Source organism: Propithecus coquereli, unplaced genomic scaffold (assembly GCF_000956105.1).
Source record: "Propithecus coquereli isolate 6110/MARCELLA unplaced genomic scaffold, Pcoq_1.0 Scaffold237, whole genome shotgun sequence".
In the NCBI taxonomy this organism is placed as follows: Eukaryota; Metazoa; Chordata; class Mammalia; order Primates; family Indriidae; genus Propithecus; species Propithecus coquereli.
Window position 1 is genome coordinate 582375 of NW_012147919.1, and position 17955 is coordinate 600329.

A 17955-nucleotide genomic window follows, 5' to 3' on the forward strand; every position below is an offset into this window, starting at 1 on the left:
AGGCTTTGGAAAAAGTTGTTCCCTATTTAGAATGTATGACTGCATCTGCACATTTTAATTTTGGGTATGATGGACATAATTAAAATCAGATATGTGCTATATTTTAGAATTAAATTCCCCTTGCTTGATTTCATTAGTGATATGGTATACACTGCGTGAAGATGACTGGTATGTTTAATACAGACAATATATATCTCAGTAAAGGGCTTTTCTTTTTGCTTCAAATTTTATAGCATACTTACCCTTGAAATTTGGAGTATACAGTTTTTACTAGAGCTGTAAGTTTTGGAAACTGATTGATACCAAAATAGATTTCCTCCACTTAAACTTTATTCACAACCTAATAATATTGATATTAAAGATTTTTATTTCAGAATCCTTTAAAATTATGTTACTGGATTAATAATGTGATTATTTGATTACAAAGAACTTTCAGAGATTTTTTTTTCTATTCAGTGACTATTCTCCCTTATCTGCTTACACACCCCAATTTTGCTTTGGGGGAACAATCCTGCCTAAGTTCAAGACTATGTGATTTGGAGAAAGGCAACTGAAAAGGCCAAGTCAACATGGTCTAGCTCCTTGACCATGTTGGTTCAGGGATGGCAGTAGGTGGCAGACTGCATTATTTCCTCAATTATTTATTCTATCTTCCTGTAAAAGAATTACACAATTGTGTCCTTTGCTCTGTGACTTGCTTTAGTGAATGGAAGGAGAATCGATGTGATGTAAATCGTGACTGAGAAGAAGCTGTAGGGGCCACGGCATGGTTCGCCATGGCACTATTTTCTCTCTGCAACTAGAATTGCATGCCCTTATTGAACGGACTGCTGCTTTTCTCTAGATATCAGCAGGTAGATGCCACATGGGTAAGCTACAGCCAATTTATAGCTGACTTACAGCATGAATGAGGAAAAAAAAAGTCTTTGCCATTGAAAGCCACTGAAATTAGGGGCTTGGTTGTTACTGCAGCATAACCTGGCAAAAGCTGACTAATAGAGCATGTGAATCCATTTGAGCCAATGAAAGAGAACAAATTCCAAGACACACAGGGTTGCTACTGAACAAATATCTCTACTCTGGGCTAGGGGATGTGATGTTGGAATGCTGACTATGTGGCCAGGCCAAGAAGGCTAAGCCAAGGGAGAGCCTTGAAACAAACTTTATTTGAAACCAGTTTGACTTTCTAGTGATGAGAGCCCATAAATTTCATTTGCTTTTTAATCCGGGTTGAGTTGGGTTTCTTTCACTCGCAGCCGAGAGGTTACTTACTGAGAGAGAGAAACAACAGAAGTATCAATTTCCTTGGTCTCATAGGTCATTGGAAGGAAAGATTTCTTTTTCATTAGAACATTAACTCAATTAACTAGTGGCCAAACCATTTTCAGATTACAACGGAAAGATTCAATAATTTCTGTAGTCCATGTAAGTTTATTTCTGATATGACTAGAGAGGCACATTCTGGCAAAAGGGCTAAACCTCCATGGGCTTCAAAAGCTTTATTTTTCTTTTTATAAAAAACTTTGAAAAATGTTGAAATCACTCTGCCCTTTGTTTTGTAAAACATAGGTGGGCCTTGCATTGGTTGGTAGATTGGTTTTGGAGAGTTGTAGGTAGAGAAATTTAAAAAACAATAAACTCAGCCATATTTTAGCCAGAAGAAGTCACTAGTTAAAGCACTCTTGTAATATGGTTAATCACATCTAATTGTTCTGTTTTGAAGATTTAGCATATGATACATTGTTTTGACTAATGTCATCTCTCTTATTTGGGAGGAAGAAATTAAACTAAGTCTGTTTTACATATTCTGTTAATCCCTGTGGCCACTGAGTCATCTGTGAGCTGTATAATTTCACTATGAAGTATAATCACTGATTACTGGGTTGTAACTTACTATGTTGTCTCCTACTCACTAATACTTACTGCAGGGGGCTGCAAACTTTTCCTGCAAAGGGCCCTGCCAGTTATAGGGTCTCTGTTGCAACTGCTCAACTCTACTGCCTGGTGACAAAGCAGCCATAGGTGATATATAAATGGCACGAGCGTGGCTGTGTTCTAACTTTATTTACAGACACTGAAATTTGAATTTTATATAATCGTTATGTGTCTGTCACAGAATATTCTTTTTTCAATTTTTTTTCAGCCATTCAAGAATGTTAAAATCATTCTTAGCTTGTGGGCCATATACAATAGGTGGTGGGCTAAATTTGGCCCATGGGCTATAATTTGTTGACCCCTACATTACTGAGTTCTTATGTTTTAGGCACAAAGCTAAGCACATTAGATGCATCATCTCATTTAATTTTCTAAGAATCATGAAGCCTACATAATATTATCACTATTTAACAGTGAACTGAAGTTCAAAAGGTGGCATAGTCTGGAGAGGATGGGGTCAAAATCACAACTATGCAGCCTCATTCCCTCCAAGTGACAGGCTGTTAGAAGATGAAATTTTGAACCTTAAGAAGATAAATATCATTTGTAGAGCTAAACGATTTTTAAAGCAATTTAAAAAAAAAAGTATTTAAAATAATTTTTTTTTGAGATGGGGTTTCACTATGTTGTCCAGGCTGGTCTTGAACTCCTGGGCTAAAGCAATCCTCCTACCACAGCGTCCCAAGTAGCTAGGACTACAGGGGTGTGCCACTGTGCTTGGCTTAAAGCAAATTTTATAATGCTTCTTTATTTTTTTTAAAAAACCATTTTGCCTTCTTTTATGTCCCTATCAGCTTTCATGTTATCTTTTGGTATCAATAATTTAACTTTTAATTCATGTTTATATTTCTGTCTGAAATTTCACACTAGAAAATGACATATCTTCTGTTTGCCTGTCAGAGATCAACTCTGCATTTTAGCATTTGAGCTGCAGGAGGCACAGGGTTCCTCAGACAAACAACTATATACAACATCCAAAAAAGTTTTTCTTCAGAAAGCTTGGAACCTCAGAGCTAACTCATGCTCCAGATTTTACCTGCAGCATTAAAATGTAAAGTTCACAGGAATAAGACTCAGGGACTTCTTCCTTGTAGATTGCTGAAATAGGGACTTCGACTCTCTTGAAAATAGCCAGTAATTCACAAGAACTTTCTGGAATTATGAGAGACCAGACCTTTGCTGAGCTACTAAGTTTGTCTCAAGAAAGGAATGAAGGAAGGGAGGGAGGAAAGGAGGAAGGAAATAAGAAAGGGGGAAGGAAGGAAGGAAGGAAAGAAAAGAAAAACAACAAAAATGACAGATAGAGTTCAAAGATTCTTCTCCTAACAAGAATTGTAACACAGCCACACTAATTTTCATTCCACATCATGGACAACATTTCTGGAACATGTTTGAATTTTCAACACCTGTTCAGTTCCAGTCACTAAATACAAATGCAAACACTGGCCCTATCCATGGCAAGTAAACAAGAAGAAGCTATACATGCTTTGCTTTGGCAAAATGGTAATGTTCAATCTCTATCTTAAGCAGCTGTGAATTCACTTATCCCCACTTATAAAATTTTTCAAAGACTATACTTTCAGGGCAGAGAGCTGCTGTTTTGGGTCTGAAACTCATGAGGTCAATTTATTAATCTCCCTGGAAAATGTTTTGGAAAGATGTATTTTTGTGATGTTTTATATAGTACCATCCCTTCAGACATGAATATACTGTCTTAAAAATTTTGGCAATATTGCCGTAGAAGATTAAAGGCCAGAAAGACAGTGAGGCTCAACCTATCTGTCTGAAGTATAGACCCACAGAGTCAGCTCGCCAGCCTGAGAGTGATAGTCTCAGCATCTATTGCTGCAAGATGTTCTCATGCCTGATGCAACCACCTGTCTGGGTACCACCCAAAGTTAGTAAGAAGCTGGATCACCATAGAGATAAGGGTGAAGGATCAGTCATGGTAGAGCAAAGCAGAAGTTGCAGCATCATTATCCCTTATGGAAGTACAAAGCTCCTATGCTTAGTAGACTCTTTCAGCCCCTAACTGATAACATAAAAACATGTGCTCTGATTTTGCATTTATTTTGCATTGATTTAATGGGAGCTTACAAAAACTTATGCAATGTTATTCCCCATTAATCCCTAATCATGTGTCAGAGTGAAAGAGTCTACAGCAGATGAATAACACTTGGAACATGCAAGAACACAGAATCCCAGAGCTGAAAATGCCCCGTGGTTGGACATGCAGAAGATGAGAGTGGAATGATTCTGTGATTTAATGCATAACTTACATTCTCCTCTGCACCTGTGGGGACTGAGTCCTCTTTAACTGACTACAGGAAGATAAAAACAAAAGTGAGAGTTAAGATGTTACAAAAAAATGTTACATAAAACCAAAGGGTTAGTTGGGCTAACAGCCCTATGGTGCAATTCTTAGACATTAAGTTGAGTGTGCAGATCTTGTTCCAAAAAGAACTTCAAGGAGGCTCACAAAAATGCAGGCAGTATGTAAAAATCATGTATTTTAAAATGCAACAAAGGCAAAATTAACACACAGAAGCAGCCAAGATACGAATGGAGAGGGGAGAGGTGTTGGCTGCAGGTGACCAACACATTTGCCATTACATTTTCTAGCGGCCGACGAAAAGACGGACATACAATTTATCTCGACGCACAGCCACTGTTAGGTAAAAACAAAATTCTGGTAATAGGTCTAGAGAAGTCCATTCCCTTGTCACTGCAGAACAGGCAGGCACTGAGATACAACAAGCAGGGTCCTAGCCTTGTCCGGACCACCGCATGGCCAGCGGCCCTCAGGCTGGGCCAGTTTCATTTTGTCAAAGGGCAATTTGGCTAAAACATGACCATGGAAGGCCAGAGAGCTGGAGTCCAACACACTCAAATCAAACACTGTTCTATTCCCTAGAGCTGTGATCCCCAACCCCCGGGCTGCAGCCCGATACCAGTCCACTGCCTATTAGGAACCAGCTGAGCATCACTGCCTGAGCTCCACCTCCCCCCGACCCTTCCATGGAAAAATTGTCTTCCATGAAACCTGTCCCTGGTGCCAAAAAAGGTTGGGGACCACTGCCCTAGAGTAATTCAGGCATATACAATCCTGCCCCAAATAGGAGAGCAGTGATCCCAATTCTTGCAAAGGTCAATACCATAATCGTTCTATCAGTTAGCCAAGCTCCAACTTGAGAGGTTATCTTTGCATTTTTTCTTCAATGGTTCTTAAACTTTTAGGGTGTATGGTGGTGATTACTGACCACTTTGAGACTCACTTGATAGATCTGGACTCTCCTCCCCCCAAAAATGAACATAAACAAAATACTTTGAAAATAATTTCAGGGTCCATAGACCTGCATATCTTCTCTTGGATTCCAGGTTAAGAATGCTTCCTTGTATCCATTTTGTTACTAAGTCCCACCATTTTCCCCCCTTTAAAACATCCAGTGGGAGAGGAAGAAGGGAAGTGATATTTACAAATACGTCTTCTGCACTGAGTGCCTTGCCTACACTATCTCACTTACAGTCCCCCCCAAATGGTAAGTATTGAGATCCTCATTTATACAGTAAGAAACAGGTACAGACAGGTGAAGTCACTTGCTCTGGTTGAACAGGTAGAAAATGGTGGAAATGGTTCTAAGAGTCAGATTTATTCCCTGCTATGATGACTTCAGGACCAGATACACAGTTTTTGGTGACTGTGCGAACTTTCTTTACTTACAGACTTGCTGTCTCTCTAGGTGAGATCTTCAGCTTGGACCATTTATCTCTATTTATCTTCTCCCCATAGCGAAGTTTCTCTGGGCACGAAAATGGCCCTGACAAGAATTGTGGCATTTCTGGAGGCTTCTAATAATCAGGAAATTACAGTGCATTAAAAATAAATCTGCAACTAATGCTACTTCCTTGGAACTACATCCCTTTTCTCCAAGACCAGTTGGACACTATGTAATACTATGAAGAAGTAAAGAATCAAATGATATTTTTAAAGCCAGACCTCCTCAAGCCTGGCCCACAAAAATTTCAGGAAATCGATACACTGTCTGCTTTAGACTGAGAAAACCCTCCCACTATTTAAGAATAACACTCCTAGGTTTTCAAATCCTCTTTCCTGTCCCAGTTGGTTATAACCACACTGGTTTTTATCTTTGATTTCCTGTGTCCGGAAGGTTCCTGGCCATTGATTGCTCTCTGTATTCCAGAGGAAACTGGGAGCATGGTGAGGAACAGAGGAACTAATTCCTCTGTTTCCTTGATCTTCATTATGGTTTCAGATTTCTAGATCTTTCTGATGTTTACAAAATTAGCATTATAAATATTGCCTGTTCCCCTGAAAATAGCTATTTTTTATTTTCAAAGTCATACTACCCAACTAAACATCCCTTACTTTGGGAATGCATCCATCTGAGCATCTCTTGGGCTTCAGTGATTTTCAAACCCTCTTCTAATTCTTGATCTGTCCCTGTACCATCTGTATTTACTTGATATTTTTCTTTAAATTGACTTTTTACTCAAATATATTTTTTAAAAAGGTCTTATTACAGTAAATGTAATATCAACATCCTTGCTGTAAAGAGAATGTATTAAAACAAATGCAACAAATAAAACAGAATTGTTAAGAAGAGATATCAGCAAGTGTTAGCACAGTGGTAAATGCCTATTAATATCAAGAAGACCCTTTCTTCTTAATGTTGCCAAAAGAATTGGAGTGGAATGGAAAAAGGAGATAGCTTTTTACTATGTAACTGATTAATTTTTTTTAGGACTTTATCCAAGAACCATCCAAAACCATTTTGAACTTTTTCGTATATTTGCTCACTGGCCCACAGGTGTAGACTTCATGTCAGCAGTTGAAATCTCCAGTTAATAAAAGGACCCAAAAGTGGATAATGAGAAGACAGGTTCTAGTCCCCTTTTAGTGTTTGGCACATGTAAGAGAAAAATTCTTTCCTGATGCTCAGAACTCATGTCTAGAGCATCATGGATTGTAAAGTCAGGTTCAAATTCAGTGGTTAACTTGGGGCAATTAATCACATCTCTCTGAGCCTCCGTTCACTTACCCAAAGATTGACTGTTAGACTATCTAGCAAACATAGGGTTCTTATAAGTAAAAATAAAACACAGCATGTGTGGGGAAGATCATGGCTGGACGTGGCTGGAACAGAGCAGGTGTAGTCTGGCAGCTGTAGTCAAGTCCACGCAGTTCCTCTTGGTAGTTACACAAACACCGTCATTTATGTGGGAGTTGGAGACCCTGGAAGGTGTGTGTATAGGGGCATGAGGTGGGGGCAGGAGCAAAGCAACTTGAACCGTGTCTATAATTAGAATTCAATTGTCTATAGCCTTTTCTATAAGTCAAGGTGGATGAAGTGGAGCAGAAACAAACATTTCAAGAAATGGACCCCAGAAAGAGAATTCACCAGTGGAAATTTCAGGTGAATCGGCTACCTCTAGGGCTAGTGGGAAATAGTAGTTCTGGTTAGGGTGCTGGTGGCTGGTAGAGCAAATCAGTCCAGCTCAGCTGTCCTTGAATTAGGTGTGTACTGGGGAGAAAGAAGGCTGTGTGGATGCCAAGGGTGGGTCTTGCCAAATGGGGTCACTCTGGGGCCCAAGCAGGTGACTATGGCAGGCTTGTGAGGCCCAACAGCAGTGATGGGTAGGGTGAACTGGCATGGACCTTCCCTTTGGTGGATCTGCTGGTGGCACTGGTATGGCTTGGGGATGATCAACTAGTAGGGACATAGGGCAGCCCAGAATGACTCACGATCACCTGTCCTGGGTTCCTACAACTATTCGGGCATGGATTTATGGCCATCGGTCTATGAAAATTGCTGATATTGACTTCGAATATGTAAAGCCCCCAGCACGGTGCCTGCACATGGTATGTTTTCAATTAACAGTAGCACCTTTCATGAATGCTGGGAAGAAGTGACACCGGCTAAGTCTAGTGGACCTATTTAAGATTTCTCTCGACTAACTCTAAGCTGCTTTTGAAATGCCTTTAAGTCTGCTTAGGCCAGATGTGTGTTTGCTCCTGAACCCCTTACAAACAGACATCTTTAACACTGCTTTTAGGTTATTTTAGGTTCCAAAGTTGGAATGGGGTAGGGATGAGGTGGGCCTCAGTTAAGATCTTGATGATATAATATACAACAAAGGCACATTGACCTTTGTAAAACAAAAATTCTGGGTCATACTAACTTCAGCCCATTGTGCCGGTATTTTGAGATCTTTATCATCTACATTTTGGACTGCATTAATCAGCCCACCCAGTTTATAAACTTGATAAGTTGTGCTTTTTAGGTCATTGTCCAAGTTGCTGATAAAAAGTTTGAATATACAGGGCCAAGGCCAGATTCCAGTGGCATTTCCAAAGACGGCTTCTTGCAATGTGTTTTGTTCCTTAGTAAATATTCTTTATGGGCTTGTATCCCTCCATCATAGTGTGCATTAGATGAACTGTGCAGAGCTGAAAAAACATGGTAGTACTAACAAAAATAATAATGATTAGCAACTCACATTATCAGGCTACTATTGGGCAATTATTGTCAGGCAGTGGGTTAAGTTGCTTTCCATTAGTATTCCAAGTTAGTATTTAAAATGGGAGCAGATTTTTCTTAATTTCTAGGCCTCTATTCCAACATGTATTAAACTTTCACCCCTACTCTAACGTTACACTTCCCTTTGGGGTTTGAGGTGTGTCTCTGCTCTTGCTGAAAGCTGATGGTGTATTAGAGGGTCCTCACTGAACCAGTTCTTTGTGCCAAGCCTGGATCTCACATGTAAGCTGGTTTCCATCCTCAATACATAATGACAAATGAAGGCTTCAGGCAACTTTTTCCTTTTCTCTGTACGTTCTCCACGTAGCAGAAAGACTATGAGCCGAGGAACCAGAAGTATTAGATTCTAATTCATTCCTCTCTGCTGCCAGTGAGTATGTTGTGGGGAATAAACTCTGACAAGGAGGAAAAATGACTTCATTCTTCCACATTGGGAACAAATTCAGGAAGGGGGTTGCAGAGACAAGAAGAAAAACTGGATGGAATTCGTGATAAAGCAGCTCACTTTGGTGTAAATGAGAGAAGAACAGAATGGTTTGAAAGCGAAGTCTCACCTCTGCAGACTGAGAAGCATTTATTAGGTCCTCAAACTCCCCAGCACAACTGAGAAACTTACGGAGCGTGAGACATTCATTCAAATCTCAAAACCAGAAACACTCCCAGTCTTCTTCCGTGAACTGGACATGTGGCTATCATCTGGCGAATCTAAAAATAGTTCAGCCTCATTGACAACAACAATAAAAATCTAGTTTAACATCTACAGGGTCCTGTTTGGACATTTACGTTGCCAAGAATAAGGCTCTAAACAGCATATAACTTATCAGGATTCACTGGAACAATAAGAGTTTCTTTGCTTTAAAGAGCACATTCAATTCTTAAAAGAAAGTTTCTTTAAAATACTTCCACCTGGTATCATTTAAGCCAACATTTGTCCTGCTCCTAGCAGGTCTTCTGTAAGCACATTGTGACCGTGCGACAGCTCTTCAGTTCATTGATTTCAGTAGCTCTAAGACCTGTTCTGTCAATCTCGGAGTTTTCAGCCTCTCTCTCGAGTGCTTTCATAATCGTCCCGCCACACGCCCAGACTTTCTTAACCAGAATCCTCATGGGGAGGTGTAAAGATTTGCATTTGAAACAAAAGATCCAGATGATTCAGTTGAATTTTTAAGTTCTCTATTTTCATCTACACTGATTGTTCTCTTTTTTAAACACCCCTACCATTTGTCACCTGTACCCCACAGATAACACAAAATTGCAAACTTCATTTTTTTGGAAGAGGGCCATACCCCACTGAATAACAGTCACTTGGCATTCTTTTTTTTTTTTTTTTTTTCTAACTCAATCGTCCCAATAAACATGGAAGGTAGACATCACTGGCCAGTTTTAGAGCTGAGGAAACTGTGGCTCGAGGGTTTAAGTGATCCAGTGAAATTCGAACAGCCAGTAACTGTGAGAACTGAGATTTGATAGTGTGTCTCTGTGGCTTCAGAGCTCACACTATTTTCCCACTGTACCATTTGTCTCTCCCAAAGGAAAGCAGGAAAAGGGCTATTTTGAAGATATTCCAAACATAATATTTACTAATTACATATGCACATGTGCACACACATGAGCATGTGTGTGTGTGCATACATCATGGTCCTCTAAAAGAATTTCAAGTCTTTTGATGATAGGAAATGAGTCTTATACTTTTTTATACTTAAGGTGTTGGCACCAGAAGCCACACATGAGGTCAATCAGTCATGACCACTGATTGACTGATTGTTCATACTTGAAGAAATGATAATGACGTCATGCATTGAGCACTTACTATGTCTCAGGTGCTCTATATGTACAATTATTGGTTTTACACAACAACCCTGTGAGATAAACATGGTCCTTAATTTACAGATAAGAAAATAGGGTCTCTGAGTGGTCAAGCAACTTGGCCAGGGTTACACAGCCCAATCTTTTCGATTCTGTTATGCAAGACTTTACCATATACAAGAATTATCAAGATTACATATCCCAACCCTCTCATTCAATAGATGAGGAAAAAGAAACACAAAAAGGGCAAATAACTGATGTAAGGTCACAGAGCAAGTGGCAAGCCAGTTAACCCAGAACAATAAAGGGCATTTTTACCCCAGGTAACTGGCTTTTACACATTTTACACGTGGGAGAAGTACAATATAATTTGAAATTAATTTCCTCAAAGGTTATTTTTGTTTGTGTTTTATAATAAGAAGTATTTCAGCAGTCAAGACTATAAATTAAAATAACTTATACTTTCATATCCATAGCCTGTTATGGGAAAAATTCATTTCTGATGTTTGTATCTATAGACTTATAAACTTTGAAATTAATTTGTTTAAAAGCTTCTCAATTAAAAGAGAGGGAAGGACAAAGAGAGGTTAGGGTTAGTTATCAGTGAAAATATAAGAATTTCCCAGCTTTTTCCCATTGTATTTTTCAAAATTTTTACAAGGATGATTTTATAACCACAGCCTTTCTAATTTAAAGACAAGAAAACAAAGGTCCTCATTTCACTTTCTACTAGAATATAAGCTTCTCCACAAGAATGTAAGCTGGAAAAGGGAAAGCATTTGTTCATGGCTAGTTTTTCAATCCTTAGTACTTAGCACAAAAAAGTTAGCACAAAAAAAGTGATTAAAATATTGTTGAATGGATGAGACTTCCATATTTTACTTCCCTATAAAGCTTTTCTTTCTGATTGGGTGCACGAAGGAGACACAGGTGATTTGGTTTTTAGTTTCTCTTAACTTCATGATTTTAATAATCTACTAAAGAAATAAAGCTGAATAATGGTGCAAAAGACAGTGAGACTGAAATAAATGAAATTCTACCATTAGGGGCATGAATGTCAAGTTGTCCTGACTTTCATTTTCTGTGGAAATAGCTTGAACTCCAAAGAGGAACCACTGTGTGCCTTACAGATTCGAAACATCAAATAAGCCCCAGAGGCGATAGCTTAGCAGCTCTACCAAACTGCACAGCACCCAAAGACGAAGCAGTTGACGTGGTGAGCTCCCCAACCCTCCTGAGCACAGACGAAACAAACGACAGAGGTAACAGCGACAGTTCACTGGGCACTTTAGTGATACACGTGGTGTTGTTTCACCCGCATTATTTCATTTCATTCTTACTTCATTTCCATGATGTAGGTGGTATTATTATTTGCATTTTACAAATGAGGAAACTGAGGCTTATAGTGTTGAACTGAGACCTGACTTTTAATGCTTACATCAGTATTCCTCAGACTTTAGTCACTGGCTGACTGTCCCTGCGGTTTTTGCTGTATGTTACGTGTCATCTCTGGCAGCCGTGGAGTGTGTGGCTCAGACTTCCTGACAGGGACAGCCCCCCACCTGCCATGCCTTCAGCTGCCACCGCAGTGTTCTTGCTGAGGCCCTGCTCTCCCTGGTGGCTCCTGCCAGCGACCGAGCACGGTAGAGGCACAAGGTCCTTCGTTCCTGTACAGCATGAAACTCCCGGAAGGGACAGTCCGTACTCTAAGAGCCCCCGTTGGCTTGGCCAAGGCTTTCTCGCACGACTCTGAGTCTGAGGCTCTTTTGAGCCTCTTCCTTCCTTCTCTCGCTCCCTTCTCAGATGTGAGACCCGCCCTGTGGTCTGAAGGCTCTCTCTACTCCCCCCTTCCCCCTCCTTTATCCTTCACAGGAAGCTTCCTCCCATAGATCCCTTGCATGTCAATTCCGTCTTGCTGTCTGCTTCTTGGAGGACCCACATTTACCATCATTTAATATCAGTGCCATTATTCATGTAACACTTTCCTTTTAATTAGATTCCTTTTTAAACTAAATACACTGAGTCTTACCTTGAGCAATATATATATTAAATCTCAAGTTTAATGTGCTAGCTCTATTTTTCTAATACACTTTGAATAAACAAAGTGTTCAAAGAGGAGTCACTTAAAGCATCTTCCTTGCCACTAATATACACACATGCACTTGGAAATTGTTCCCTACGTTGTATCGCTGGTAATAATAAAAGATATTTTAAGATAAGTCATAGTGGGTGGGGGAAGGAGGAGGATTAGAACAGAAATGTCAACGGACATCATTCAAAGTTTTCGTGAAATATTGGTGTTTGTGTTCTGGGAATAAGCGAGAAGGGAGATTTCGGTACAACAGGAGCAAACAGGAAAGAGGCTGAGAAATCCAGCTGGACTGTGGACAAGAGACTGAAGCCGACACCACAGCGGCATCTGAATTTATCATCTGCTTTGCGTGGAGTGCCAAGCGGCATGGGTGTTTTGATGAAATTACTGAGTTAGATTTTTCCAGCTCTGTGAATTATACCCACCCCCTCATCCCTGCCTTCTTGCTCATCGTTCGGCCAAATTTAAAACAGGCGAGAGCTCTGAACACGTGTGGCGGCTGGGGCTTGCTCCAGTGATGATTAAGGAAGAGCTCGCAGAAGTGCTCAGCCCCACCCACCATCTCCTTGCTCACCACATCCCTCAGGTACTGCAATTCTAGATTGGGGGCGGGGAATAGAAGACAGTGATTCGAATCTTCCTGTCGCAGGACACAGTGCGTGCTTGCCCTGGAGGCAAACGGGTGGACGCCCTGGTTTTCTAAGAGGAGAGTGAGGACCTAGGGGTTCACCATGACTGATTCTCTCTGGCTGGGGAGAAGCAAAGACAGAGAGCCCCGAGGAGGGTCATCTTGCCAGGGCGAGAGTGCTCATAGAAAACCAGGAGGCAGCCAAAGTCACAAACCCTTTTAGAAGGAAAATGAAATCATGAAATACCACAACCCTGCCTCACGCATCGGAGTCATTCAAAGAATGAAAAATTCTACTTGTTCATTTCCTTTTCTTCCCCACGAACACATGTTTGTAACACGATAGGCATTTCATTTCCCCAGAGTACATTAAAAGAAGGCTTTAATTCATTGGTAAATTGAGTCATTTTGAAGAAGAAGAAGAAGAAGAAGAAAGGGGAATTAAAAAACTCTCCATACATTGTTGGGTACAGCGATTGGCCCAACAGAAATAACTTCGCAAGTCATCCCAGCCCCAAGGACTCTCTAGATCTTGAAAATCAGACTTACCTTTTTCCAAAACAGTTTGCCCAGTGGCAGAGAGGTGGGTCCCGATTTCTCCTTGGCACCGTCCTTCACCGTCTCAGTGGACGTCCCAGATTGCACGTGACCTGATGGGTTGCTGCCCTTGGGGTTCTTGGCCGCCCCGTGGGTCTCCTGGGGTGTAAAGTTGGCTTTGTCTGACTTACGGTCGGCCGAAGGGGTGGGTGACTTTTCAGCACCCTAGAGAGTTAAAAACATTCAAAATGGTCTCAAGATTTCAAAAGTGAAAGATCTTTTAAAAAAAATAAATATGGGCTGGGGTTATGCATGATGTTAATAATTTTCTTCTTTATAATTTTCTGTATTTTCCACATTTCTACTGTGAATGTGGATTTATGTTAAGATCCTGGAAAAAGCCAAGATATTTTCCTTTTGGAACAAAATAAATATAGACGCTTTATTACTTATGCTCATGCGAGTAGCTCATTAGGAATCAAGGCGACGGCAGGAGGACTTTGCTGTTAGAAGCAGAGTGCTCCCCTAGGCTGTCACTCTCCAAATGGTTTGGTCAAGTCCCTATCAGTAAAAACACGTTGAGCATGCACCCCCAATCCATGCATTTATTTATTTGTATATTATAAACACGTATTGCTTTATTAATCCAAATTAGAAATTAAAGAAGTGTTAAAATACAATTACAATAGAAGTTATGGAATTTTTCTCCCACACTCCACTTTGGGGGAATCACTGATCCAGGCTATAAAGTAAGTAGAAGGCAGCTCGAATGGAACTTGGGGAAGGGGTTTTGAACTGGAAGAGTACCCACAAACCCCGTTTCTTCACGTTTACATGTAGCCGTCCCACTCCACAGCGACAGCTTCATCAAATGCTATTCATTCGTTCTGTTTCCTCTTGCCCTCTCTCTCTCTCACCCCTTCCTTCTCTTCCTCCTCCTTTCCTCTCCTCTCTCCGTCTCTCTCTTTCTCTCTCTCTCTCCTTTCCTTTCTCTCGCTCTCCCTGGTGGTTGCACTGAAGCCCAATTTCAAAACACTGGATTTCTTCAGTGAGGGGGTGGCAATTTCTATACTCTGCCACCCCCTGACTGAATCATGGGATAAAGGAAGAGTTGGGAGAATTATAGGGCCAGTGTATCTCGACATGAGTGAATACTGGCATTAAAAATGTTACCACCAGGTTCATCTGACCTAAACTCTTCATCCCAAGCACCTTGTTTTAAGATGTTTGCTCCAGGGGCTGGTGACTCAATCCCTTTAAATTCCCCGGGGTGTCATATTTTTGACTATGCTTTCTGACTAAAAGGAAAAAAGATCCTGAAGTAAAAATGAGATGTGGACAAATTCGGGAACTTCCACAGTATTTTTGATGCTAGAAAGAGTCGTAAAGACCATGCTGTCCAATGCTCGAATGTTCATGGATGGGGAAACCGAGGCTCCTAATCTGCTCCACACTAAGCAAAGGGCACAACCTGGCTCAGATCTGGACTGTGGCTCCTGCCCATCGCTCATGGCTGCAGTACGTCGCCTCTCCAAAGGGTGTTTGCAAATAGCGTGAATTTCACTACTTGATGCAAGACACAGCGTCATCTCTGCTGAGTGGTTTTTGGTACTAAGAGGGAGTCACATATTGAGCAGATTCTAAGTTCAAATCAAGATAAAGTATACTTTATCTTATAGCTTTTGCGATAGTTGTTCCTGGAATAATCCCAGTTCCATTTAAAAGTGTACAAAACTACCAATCAGTAGAATTTAAAATAAATGCTGCATTTTATAGACAGTGAAGTCAAAATGGCCAAGCTCATAAGATTCTCCGTTACGAGTGTTCCAAATAGTGTTGGACACCTGGTGTTATTTTAGCTCCAAGTGGTAATTAAATTAAAGGGAACTAGTTAAAGGGGAAGTAATCCCCCACCCCCAACACACACATACACACTAAAGTAGCTTGCTTTCTTTTTCAGAATATATAAGTATTGGGCTGGATGTGGTAGTTCACGCCTGTAATCCTAGCACTCTGGGAGACTGAGGCGAGAGGATTGCTTGAGGTCAGGAGTTCGAGACCAGCCTGAGCGAGAGCAAGACCCTGTTTCTACTAAAAATAGAAAAATTAGCCAAGCATCGTGGCACGAGCCTGTAGTCCCAGCTACTCGGGAGGCTGAGGCAGGAGGATTGCTTGAGCCCAGGAGTTTGAGGTTGCTGTGAGCTAGACGCCACGGCACTCTAGCCCGGGCAACAGAGTGAGACTCTGTCTCAAAAAAAAAGGAAAAAAAAAGAAAAAAAAAAAGAAAAAGGAAATAAGTATTATTTATTCATTAAAAACCACACTGAGTGCCTTGTATGAGCCGTGATATGTACTAAGTGCTGGGGTTACACGTCCTCACAGAGAGAACGAAACGAAACAAATAATTCCACAGACAAAGTGGAATTATTTCAACTGTAATAAGCACTACTGAGGGGTGAGGGGATTTGGTGCTACCCCACTCCCATCACAAGAAAATCTAAATCAGGGAATCGGATCCACTCATGACAATCAGCGAAGGTCTTACTGAGAAAGGGATGGCCGTGCTTTGATCCGAAGGGCGGCTGGAAATTACCCGGGGAGGGAGGAAGCTCCACGCACAGGGAACGGCTGCTCTGCGGTCCTCGGGCAAGAGGGCAGGGGCAAGGATCCGAGCAAGGGGTGGTCAAGAGGGGCTGCCGCCAACATCTGCCTCTCATCCTGCTTCCCTGGGAGGATCCCCATTTGCTCAGAGGCCCAGTTTAGATCAAGAACCCCAGGCCTCAGGGTGCCCTCATCTCCGCCTCTAAGGAAGGTTCTGGTCGTTTTAAGCTGATCATTAATCCTGCCCACATCACTGCAGGAAGGGCTCAGTTGCTTAGCGATCCCACATTGCTTGGTTTTTTATACTCTCTGGAGGCTGCGCTAATTTTCCCAGCTGAAGGAAGCCCCTTGATAAGTGCTCAGCTCACTCTCCCAGGGTCACATGGGGGCAACAAAAAAAGCCCCCCCAGACTCTGAAGTTCTAGAATTTCTCTGGGACAGCTCCAGTTCACCTGATGTATTACATACTTGGCTGCTTTTACCACATGGCCTCCTCTCTGTCTGTCTGTCTGTCTGTCTCAGCCTAGTCTCCCGGGACCATCGTTGCCTCTTCGAGACATAATTTTCAACTTTAAACTTTGATTTAATAATAACAGTAACAAGTTACAGGGCCAGGCGCTGTTCTAAGCACTGAATTGTTCTAACAATAGTCCTATGAGGAAGGAACTGATTATTATGTCCATTTTACAGACAGGGAAATGGAGGTGCTTGGTGGTTAAGTAACTTGCCCATGGTCACACCCGTGAGGGGGCAGAGCTGACGGTTGAATCCAGGCACTGATAGTGACTCTAGACTACACCGTTTCCAACAAATCAAGGTCTCCCCAATCCCCAAGCTATTCCACCCAGCAAGCATGGATATATGGAAATGTCTACACCACCCTTCTCAACAACGAAATACCACCTCTGAAGGGGGGAAGAGCCAGGGGTGATACTGCCCTTGTTCTGGGGAGGGAGATTATAAAACATTAGATATTAACGTGGTCTGTAACCCTTCAAAGGACTACAGTCCATAAGCAGATACACAATGTATTTGTTACATTAAAATTTCATGCAGGAAGGGGGATGGGGGATGTCTAAAAAGGCATCATGGTAGGGGGCTGATAATGAGAAAAAGGTTGAAAAACACATCCACACTGATCACTTTTACAAAGAAATGGCCGAGTTTCTTCTGTTTGCACTGGGAAGATACTCAGAGGCCCTTGAAAAACATCCCAAGGGCATGACTCTATTATATTTATGGTAACATAACATGCGACTCTAATGTATTTGTGTAATTGTTTTGTTAAATATGTATCTCTCCTGCTAGACTTCAAGCTCTTTGAGGGCAAGAAAGTCTTGGTCTCCATTACATTCCTAATTCCCATCAGGCCCTGGGTCTGGCACAAAATAGACAACCAATCAGTCAGTCAATCGATAATTACAGATTATGAAAGAGACCAGAGAGGTACCCACCCAGGACCCTGCCGTGTTTCCAGCCACCCACCCTTTCCTCCCGGAGCTACAAGTTCCCACCAGAGCACCATCAGTCTTTTCATTCTAGGCCCACCCCATTCCTCAGCTCCCAAAGAAGTCCCCCAAATGGAGTTCTGCCAGCATTATGCAGCTTGATACTCTCTTTGCGTTGCAGAGATGACAGAAATTCTAACCATGTTTTCAGACGTAATCTCAGGAATAGGGGTGCCAGATTTAGCAAATAAAAATGGGAATACAGGATGCCCCATTAAATATGAATTTCCAGATCAGAAAAGAATAATTTTATAGCATAAATATGTCCCAAATAGTGCATGGAACATA

General features: G+C 41.4%; 1 protein-coding gene across 1 annotated transcript in view; it reads right to left on the bottom strand.

The window, feature by feature from the left end:
• BCAS1 (breast carcinoma amplified sequence 1) overlaps positions 1-17955 on the bottom strand; it is a 116903-nt gene that overhangs the window by 36459 nt on the left and 62489 nt on the right. Inside the window, exons 6-7 of the mRNA XM_012645857.1 lie at positions 13571-13783; positions 4215-4256 (exon numbers count right to left, since the gene is read on the bottom strand). Of these exons, the coding sequence (XP_012501311.1) occupies positions 4215-4256; positions 13571-13783 (255 nt within the window). The remainder of the gene's footprint in view (positions 1-4214; positions 4257-13570; positions 13784-17955) is intronic.